General features: G+C 43.6%; 1 protein-coding gene across 1 annotated transcript; it reads left to right on the top strand.

Annotated features, from left to right (window-relative positions):
- The first annotated feature begins 12 nt into the window (after positions 1-12).
- Positions 13-3,166, top strand: GPR12 (G protein-coupled receptor 12). The gene is made up of 2 exons (XM_029938634.1): positions 13-107; positions 878-3,166. Exon 2 carries the CDS (start codon positions 893-895, stop codon positions 1,895-1,897), a length of 1,005 nt encoding a protein of 334 aa, XP_029794494.1. The 5' UTR covers positions 13-107; positions 878-892; the 3' UTR covers positions 1,898-3,166.
- The last annotated feature ends 7,303 nt before the right edge of the window (positions 3,167-10,469 follow it).

Below are 10,469 nucleotides of genomic sequence, written 5' to 3' on the forward strand. Positions count from 1 at the left end.
CCCCGCGCCCTCCTGCCCGCGCCGGGGCCCCGCCGCGGGCCTGCGACAGGAGTAGCCCGCGCGCTTCGGGAGCACCGGAGGAGCCCCTTCGGCCTGGTCGCGCCAAGGTGACCCCCTTGCTGACCCACCTCCCTGCTCCCGCGGGCCCCTGTCCAGGCGTTCAGTCTGTCTTCCCGCCCCCCCCCGTCCTCCGCCCGCCCCCGCCGCCGGGGGTTGCGGGGGGTGGGAGCGGCTGCAAGTGCATGGGCGTGTCTGTCTGTCTGTCTCCACATTCCCATCGCACACACCTGCCTTTTGTGACCCTGGCCCAACTGCCCCGTGCACACGGGAAACGTCCGGGACCCCTCTTTGTTCTGGCTTGGGGAAGGGGGTGTGCGTGTGTGCACGCGCGCGAGGGATTTTTTTTTTTTTGAGTGGGAAGGGGGAGTTCGATGGAAATAGGCGATTTAAATATTCCATCGAGGATGGCGGCCCCTGGCTCGAGACTTGTCGCTGCGGCGCGGCTGTCCCGGCAGCGGCCCCGATGTGGATCCGTGGTTCGTTTCCAGCATGCACGATGCGATTTTCGGATGTGCGTTCCCGGCACTTTAGCAACAGCCCGCCCTGGTGCCGCGTGTGCCTGCCTCACTCTCGCTCGCGTTTCCGAGTCCGATCTCGTGTTGTCCCCAACGCCGAACGGCATCTGTGGTCGTGGGTTTTCAACCACCGAGACTTCGCCCTTTGTTTTGTTCCCTAACACTTTAAAATTCATGACGCTTGTGGCATTTGATGGTAGTGTCTGAGTAGGGGCTGGCTTTCTGTCTGTGTGTTTTTTGCATGATCTTGGATTATCTCCCTGCTGTTTCTAAACATTAAAAAGCCTGTCTTTTCATTGAAGAGGACGGGGGTTAAAATGAATGAAGACCTGAAGGTCAATTTAAGCGGGCCGCCTCGGGATTATTTAGATGCTGGCGCTCCGGAGAACGTCTCGGCTACCGTCTCCTCCCAGGTTCCTGTCGGAGAGCCGGAGCCAGAGCTGGTTGTCAATCCTTGGGACATTGTCTTGTGTACCTCGGGAACCCTCATCTCCTGTGAAAATGCCATTGTGGTCCTTATCATCTTCCATAACCCCAGCCTGCGAGCACCCATGTTCCTGCTAATAGGCAGCCTGGCTCTGGCAGACTTACTGGCCGGCATCGGACTCATCATCAATTTTGTTTTTGCCTACCTGCTTCAGTCAGAAGCCACCAAACTGGTCACAATCGGACTCATTGTCGCCTCTTTCTCTGCCTCTGTCTGCAGCTTGCTGGCTATCACTGTCGACCGCTACCTCTCCCTGTATTACGCTCTGACATACCACTCGGAGAGGACGGTCACGTTCACCTATGTCATGCTCACCATGCTCTGGGGGACCTCCATCTGCCTGGGGCTGCTGCCCGTGCTGGGCTGGAACTGCCTCCAAGACGAGTCCACCTGCAGCGTGGTCCGACCTCTCACCAAGAACAACGCGGCCATCCTCTCCGTCTCCTTCCTCTTCATGTTTGCGCTCATGCTTCAGCTCTACATCCAGATCTGCAAGATTGTGATGCGCCACGCCCATCAGATAGCCCTGCAGCATCACTTCCTGGCCACCTCCCACTACGTGACCACCCGGAAAGGGGTCTCCACCCTGGCCATCATTCTGGGGACCTTTGCTGCCTGCTGGATGCCTTTCACCCTCTACTCCTTGATAGCCGATTACACCTACCCCTCCATCTACACCTACGCCACCCTCCTGCCCGCCACCTACAACTCCATCATAAACCCTGTCATATACGCTTTCAGAAACCAAGAGATCCAGAAAGCCCTCTGTCTCATTTGCTGCGGCTGCATCCCCTCCAGCCTCTCCCAGAGAGCACGGTCGCCCAGCGACGTGTAGCAGTGGCCCCCTTAGAGGACACACTGCACACGGAATTCTGCATTTACCAAGCATTTCCACTGCCCGACCAAATGGTTCCGATGGTGTCCTTAAATTCTTTCTATTGGATTTTCTCTTGAGCCACAGCAGTCCCAGCTATCCTGAAGCAGTCCTTCAGATGAGTTAAGTGATTGAAGTGGAAATCATGTTGCCAGTGTCTTTGCCCCTTTAAAAAAAAAAAACACGGTTATTTTGTTTTGTTGAGGGGCAGGGATTTTTATTTTCTATTTTACTTGGAGGATGAGTAGTGTGGGTGGGAAAGAAAGTATATGATGTTATAAAACATAAACTGGTCCTAGAGTTTTTGCTTGGACTGTAAAATAAAACTGAATTACTGAGAACAATGGAGGAGAAAAGACTTTTTCTAGACTTTTGTTTTTTTTTAATGTCAAGGTGATTTTCAATGCTGCATGTATCTGAATAGAATCTCTTTCGAGCCAACACAGATAGCCTACATGATTATGTTTGGAAGAGACCTGGTTTTGTTAACATGAACTGAGTGATAAGTTACCAACACAGAAACTATGTGCCCATTCTTTGCTCCTTCTTTCTTTACTTCCAGCAATTACTATTCACAAGAATTCCTTTGGTATTTCTGTGAATGTTGTAACTTTCTGCATGGTTGCTGCTGTTAGCTAGACCACTAGTTTCAAATGTTGCCATGTAAATCCTGAATCAAATGAGAACGCTTTCAATACACATTTTCAATGTGTCTCTAAAATGAATTATGAAATTTGCTCCAATTTGCATATGACATAGGGTTGAGTAGATCCACCTCGTAGTTTCTTAAAGCACAGTCTGATTCTTTTCAGGGAACAAAAGAAAACATTGAATGACATCAATCAAAAGTAGGTTACATTTATTTGAATATATTCTGAAAAATAAAAATGTAAGCTATCACAAAATATGAAAACATCACGTTTCCTATCACTTTCTAAGAATGTATTGATATTCTTGATTGAGAATAGAATTAAATATTGTAGATCAAATATTTCTAGTCATATTGTCTGTGGTACAAAGTGCATTTGAAGCAGGTGGTCTCCTAGTTTAACAATTAAGTTGGTGAGTGCATATTCCACGTGTATCTGTGACATATGTGAGCTATCCTATGTACGTTCACAAGCAGAATGACCATGTGGCTGTTCGTGAAAAGCTAACTCTGCATTCCTTTTCCTTCTTTTCACCAAAAGAACAACCTAAACGCAATAAAAACTGCATTGCCTGTTCTCAGAGAGCAAAGATTTTTGTCAAGAAAGGACACAGAGGAATCGGTTTTAAACACACTGCAAAGTCGTTGTGTCCGAGCCCATTTCCCTTAGTGCAAACAGAGGTTTTAGACACAGATACCCTCCCTCCATTTGCCGTGGATTTAAAGCGATGTCCACACCAGTGGAAGCGTTTCTGGACGGGATATCAACTGAGCCCACTCAGATAGAGGCAAGACCAGTATTTCAGGGTCTGCGGGGAATCATGTGCAGTAAATTAACTTCACTGGTTGGTCCCAAACGTCATGCCGACGGTCACGACCGTTCTGGCAGCCTGCACACTGATGCCCTCTCTCCCCTTCATATGTAGCACAAGTGTGAATAAACCCTGTACTTGAATCCGGGTCTCCTCCCCTAAGTTACTTGTGGAAGCAGGAGAGTGAAATATTTCAGAAGTGGGAAAGGATTTTTCACATATATCATCATATGACTGATCTAATCAACTTAATGCCTTTAAACAATTTCCTCTGAACATTTGATGGAGTTGGTAGATCGGACATGATGGGTCTGTTTGTTTTTAATGATGTAAAACGAGATAGCGACTCCTCGTGAGAAATGACTAAGGTAAGTTGGTTTTGACATGTGCTGGGAAATATTCATAATGAGGTTGTAAAGCAATAAATACTGTCTTTGTAGGAATGGTGGTCCATTTGCATATATCTAAGAGTAATGATCAGAGTGATAATGACGCATACTGCTTTTCGCTACGTGTTGTGTGCCGGGCCCCAGGCTCAGTGCTTCACCTGCCTTGTTGCTGGATTCACTAAAACACGCTTCCACTTTATCCGTGGTCACAGAGCTCCAGGGCAGAGTCAGGATGCAAACCTGGGTTTTCCCAAAGCCTGTGCCTGACCCCTTCCCTACACCGGGCTGCCTGTGATCCCTCACTAGACGTGAGGGCTGAGGGAAATGATGGAGGACATGTTACAGTCACTACGTTTTACTTCTACAATGAAGACAAAGCTTCCTGTTTAAAATTATACCTGGTGTGGGGCACCCAGGTGGCTCAGTTGGTTAAGTGTCCAACTTCAGCTCAGGTCATGATCTCGCAGCTCATGAGTTCGAGCCCCAAGTTTGCTCTATGCTGACAGCTCGAAGCCTGGAGCCTGCTTTGGATTCTGTGTTTTCCTCTCTCTCTCTGTCTCTCAAAAATGAATAAATGTTAAAAAAATATTTTAAATTACATGTGGTATGACTATCAACATGGTCCTATGCAAAACAGCTCTTTTTTTTTTTTAACATACTTTTCTTCATTAAGCATTTTCCTGCTTTGGAATCAAGGCCTGTCCCTAGAGGCGCTTTGCAGTATTTTGTTGCAATGAGCTGAGGGCTGTCCTTATACATATTTTCCCTCCATTTATTATTTTAAACTTCATATTATACACTTACATCAGTCTGTAATGCTCCTATAACTAAATACTACTTAAATGGTTGCTTTTGACCCTGTTTTTAATCTGGTCAGTGAAGATATTTTTCAATTAAACTATAACATGGCCTTACTGTTTAAATTGTGAAGATTAAGGATGTTTGTATAATTTCCTACAAAGCCACTTTGTTTCTATGAAGTTCGTTATTAGGAAATGTGTGCATATCTCGAAGTACATGTATATGTTTATGTATGTGTATGAACGGATACATATATGAATGCATTTGCATATTCAATAACATTCATTTGGCAACATGACTAAATACACTGTGGAAAACATTCATATCCTCAACAGTCCTGCGGTACCAGATAATGATGAAAATGTCCAGCTATGAAGGAACTTAAAGAAAGTTATCCTTGTATCTAAGACAGTTTGGTGACCGTGGCAGAATCCAGAGTCGAGGCTAATTATCCAGGTTGTGATTATCCAGAGTTTTGTTTCCTTTGTCCCTTTACATTTTTATTTCTTTGCATCACTAACTTTGTTTCTTGATGGTAAAGGGAGCCGTCTTTCTTCTTGCTCCCTGGGGGTGGCACAGGTTGGAATGGGGAGGCAAAGACCTCTGTCCCTGAAAGCCTAAATGGGAGAGCTAAGTTCAAAAAGGGAGAATCACTCAATTGACTTGCCAAGGAGGAAGTCTTAGATCCTTCCAGAATTTCAAGCAGGATTTAAATAAGTCTAAAAGATCAGATGTGGGGGGAGCACCTGGGTGCCTCAGTCCGTTAAGCGTCCAGCTCTTGACTCCGGCTCAGGTCATGATCGCACAGATTGGGGGTTCAAGCCCCACATCGGACTCTGCCTTCATAGTGCAGAGCCTACTTGAAATTTTCTCTCTCTTCTCTTTCTGTCACTCCCCAGCTTGTGTGCTCTGTGTCTCTCTCAAAATAAATACATAAACTAAAAAAAAAAAGATGACAAATGAGGATGTTTATTGCCAACAAAATATCTTGGAGGTTTTTTTTAAACATTTTTAAAAAAGAAATGCTTAATCTGTTATTAAAATAATGATTGACTTTCACAGTTTTATATATATATATAATTTCACATATATATCATATGAAATTAGAGTGACTTACCATTTCAGATTTACAATATATATTAAAGGGGCGCCTGGGTGGTTCAGTCAGTAGAGCATCTGATGTTGGGTGTGGAACCTACTTAATAAACAAACAAAACAAATAAAATACATTATTAATAACTGACTACTATGGTCTTACATTGAACAATGTTTATGTTTTCATATTTATTATACCCCTGCTATAATAAAAGGACAAACTGCTTTCTTGTCCCCTTAAAAATTTCAATGATTACTGAATAATTTTGATATCTGTTGGAGCCTTAAAGTATGATTAGAACTTTTAGAACCGTAAGACGTAGTTTGAATATATCAAGGAAGTAAAAACATGGTTTGAGTTAGCACACAGGTTCACTGTCCTCTGGAAACAATACAGGAAAAAATATCGGTAATTTTAACTAGGGATCCTGGAATTTTAATTATTTAAAAAGCATACAGATCACCCGAGAATCTTGTTAAAATGCAGATTCTGCATCAGTGGGTCTGAGGCATTGCTGAATTTCTGACAAGCTCTTGGGTGATGCTGATGCTGGTGATGACGGTCTGCAGGCACTCTGAGTCACACAGGTAACTGTCACAATTTCCCCATTCTTAAATATATATATTTATAATAATATACACATATTTTATACATATATATTAATAGACACCTATAACGTAATATATAATAGTATAATTTTTATATATAATATATTAACCTCTGATAAGAATGAATACTTTTAGGGGTGCCTGGGTGGCTCAATTGGTTAAGCGTCTGACTTCGGCTCAGATCACCATCTCGTGGTTTGTGAGTTCGAACCCCACGTCAGGCTCTGTGCTGACAGCTCAGAGCCTGGAGTTGCTTCAGATTCTTTGTCTCCCTCTCTCTCTCTCTTCCCTCTCCCACACTCACATTCTGTCTCTCTCTCTCAAAAATAAATAAACATTAAAAATTTTTAAAAAGAATAAACACTTTTATGGGCACTTGGGTAGCTCAGCTGCCTAAGTGTCTGACTTTTGATTTCAGCTCAGTCATGATCTCATGGTTGGTCAGATTAAGCCCCACATGGGGCTCTCTGCTGACAGTGAGGAGCCTGCTTGGGATTCTCTCCCCCACCCCTTCACTTGCACTCTCTCTCTGTCTCAAAATAAATGAATAAACGTTAAAACACCAAAGTAAGAAACTAAACACTTTTGGGGTGCTTGGGTGGCTCAGTCAGTTAATCTTCCAACTCTTGGTTTCTGATTCAGGTCATGATCTCACAGTTTGTGAATTCGAACCCCACATCTGGCTCCACACTGGCAGTGTGGAGCCTGCTTGGGATTCTCTCTTTCCTTCTCTTTCTCCCCTTCATCTGCTCTCTCTCTCTCTCTCTCTCTCTCAAACAAACTCAAAAAATAAAATAAACACCTTTAAATATATATATTTTATATATGTATAAAATATATGTTTTTACATATATCTTTATTCTTGTCAGAAGTTGATAGATAACCAGTCCATGTTCAGTGGACATGAACTTTGAACTTTTTCTAGAATTTCTCAGTATCTAGTAAAGACCTATCAATATATTTTTCCATGTTAGTGTTCTCACTTTTTAAAATCCCAATCATCATCATCTGAAGGTAATTCTTTCAGAATGTTATGTATCTGTGCAATTGTTTCTAGACACAGTTAGGAGCATACACAAAAATCTGCAGATTCACACACACAACAGTGGCAACAAAGGTCTGTTTTCACCGCCATTTTTTTCAAGGACAATTTTCTCTGTGACATATGTGGTTTATGTAGATGCATGAATTCATCTTGGGATAATGAAGGTGGAAACTTTGGTTCTCTATGTTCTACAATTCAACTGAACTCCTTCCCCAGCAGCCTTTCTCCAGCCAGAAACCTCGGAGAAATTTTCAAATATCCCGTCTTCATTTTGTTATTATTCCGTAATCTTTCGTTAATTTTCAACATCAAAAATACCATTAATGTTCACTGTTACCAATGGTCATTACCACCATTGTCCTTCCTTTCTGCTCCAGGAGGTGAGAATATGTTTTTTACCCAGTAGAAGTATGTCAGAGTCCATACTTGAAGTGGATTTTAATATATAACTGAAATATTTGTCTATAGTATAAAATATTTACAGAAGAACTCTGGGAAATTTTTAATCACTGAAATTCAAATGGTAACACAAGCACCCGCAAACACGCTTTCAACCGGAAATAAATGTGGAGCAGTAATGAAAACATTTACTACGCCACAGATTTCCTGGTAGGCAAGTGTTTGAATGGACAGTTACAGGCAGAATACTTTAGAAGGTAAAAGAACATCCTAACAGCATTCTCTGAAAGCCTTGGATTTGCTCTCACCAGACAGCATACTTTGAATCTGTGGGATTCTTGCCTGGGTTGGGGAAGATAGCATAAGCCTTTCACATGAGGAGGATAATGGCCTGTGGTCACGGGGCTCCAACCTAAGGAAACCCTCGTTCTGATGCAACTCTATATCCTTACTCCTTCCAAGATATTTTAGAACCATGAGCAAATTTATCCCTGGGCACTAGAATCTAACCGTTGGAAGGAAAGGTACAATGTTGAATACTGAATCTCAGTCATCTAAGTCTGAGTATCTTTGGAAACTAAAATCCCACCCTCTCCCTCAGTGCTTAGCAATGTCTGAATATCCCTAATCTGTCTTTCTTATTACATGCAAATTCTATTTACCTTGGACCAGTCCCCAGAGATACAGAGAATGCTTCAGCCACAGTGAACATTCCTCTTTTATAAATGCTGATTAAACAATACAGTTCTCGTCTCAAATACAACCATGTACATCATTTTTTATGATTTGATATCTTTTTTATTATTTTACTGATCCTCTCTTCCATATCTCCCATTCCTCCGCATACCTCTTCAAGTCTAGTAATCCAAGCTTGGGTACAGTAAGCCACTAAAGGTAGAGCAGAATGAGTGCCTGCTGGGTAGCAGTGTGTGCCTTCCAGTGTGGGTCCCAAACAGCAGAAGCAGCATCTCCTGGAAAGGTGTTAAAAATGCAGAGCCCCATGGGGCACCTGAATGACTCAGTTGGTTAAGCGTCTGACTTCAGCTCAGGTCATGATCTCACAGTCCGTGGGTTCGAACCCCACGTTGGGCTCTGTGCTGACAGCTCGGAACCTGGAGCCTGCTTTGGATTCTGTGTGTGTGTCTCTCTCTCTGCCCTTCCCCAGCTCACTCTCTGTCTCTCTCTCAAATCGGATTCTGTGTATGTGTCTCTCTCTGCCCTTCCCCAGCTCACTCTCTGTCTCTCTCTCTCAAAAATAAAATAAAGACATAAAAATTTTTTTTAAAAAAATGCAGTGTCCCAGGCCTCACCCTAAGCCTACTGACTCAGAAACATGGGGTGGGAGACCTTGCAATCTTTTAAATTAAAAAAAAAATAGTTTTAATGTTTATTTTTGAGAGACAGTGAAATAGACACAGAGCATGCCCAGGGGAGGGGCAGAGAGAGGGAGACACAGAATCTGAAGCAGGCTCCAGGCTGTGAGCTGTCAGCACAGAGCCCGACTCAGGGCTAGGACTCAGGGCCAGGACTCATAGACAATAAGATCATGACCTGAGCCAAAGTCGGACACCCAACCAGCAGAGCCACCTGGTGCCACTCTATGCAGAGGATTTCAAAGCTGAGTTCACTCAGAGGCACCTGGGTAGCTCAGTTGGTTAAAAGCTGAGTTCACTCAATGCAGCCTTAATGTGAAGATCGTTTCCACTTTTCAGACTTTTCCGTCTAGTTAGAGCTGGTTCTCATGGACTTATTTCAAGAGGCCCCACTGACTTGAAGAGGTTTGGACAAGAAAACCCATGGGCTTCAGGGTACCCACCTCTACCTGCAGACCTGACAGAGTGTCACGGATTAAATAGGCCATGTTGACAATCGATTTCTTTTCTATTGGAGTGAAAATAGATTTAATTGTTCATTGTAAGCAGAAAAGACGTAAACCGATAGTTGTGTGGCCTTCATTAATGAAGTGATTAGGAACACAGGCTCTGGACATAGACACCTGATTCATGTCGCCTCTCTGTCCCTTCCTGTGCAGGGTGCTGGGCATGCTCCTTAACTCCTCTGCAGCTGCTGTCCTGGCTCTGTAAGACGTGCGTGATACAAGACCTACCTCCCAGTGCTGGGTGACAGGCCACAGAGGAAAGGTGTAATATGGGGCTTCGTACGAACCTACCTGGATGTTACTTTTCATTAGTATTTTTATCATTACTCTGCTAATACAACTTCCATTATTTAGTTAGCTACAGACTGAGATAAAAGCTTTACGCATTCCATTAAATCACGTTATCTTGTGATCTCCCTTATAAGCAAGGAAACGGATGCACAGACAGGGTAAGTGACTTGCTTCCAGTCACACAGCCTTTGTGTGGGTCACTGTGCTAGGTACCGTGCACGCATAAAAATAGGCAGTGCCTGCTAAGAAATGGCCAGTCAAATGAGCCAGGAGCGGCATGTGCAGGAGCAGTTCAGATGACTCTGAAGGTAGTCAGAGGAGTGGCACGCAGAGACCTAATGTTCTGGAATGTAGACAGGCTTCACGGAGACAGCTGGATGCCACTAGGTCCCACAGGGCAGGCTGGACCTAGTTAAGTGTAAATAGAAAACAGTTCTCTGAAAGGAACAACCATGATGGATTCCAAGGAGCGAAGTGGAAATAATTCGGTGCTGACTACACAGAATTTCTTTTAATGATGTTTAATTCAGGGACCAATTCCTTCCAAAGGTTCTGAAAACTGCA

Source organism: Suricata suricatta, chromosome 4, assembly GCF_006229205.1.
Source record: "Suricata suricatta isolate VVHF042 chromosome 4, meerkat_22Aug2017_6uvM2_HiC, whole genome shotgun sequence".
NCBI lineage: Eukaryota > Metazoa > Chordata > Mammalia > Carnivora > Herpestidae > Suricata > Suricata suricatta.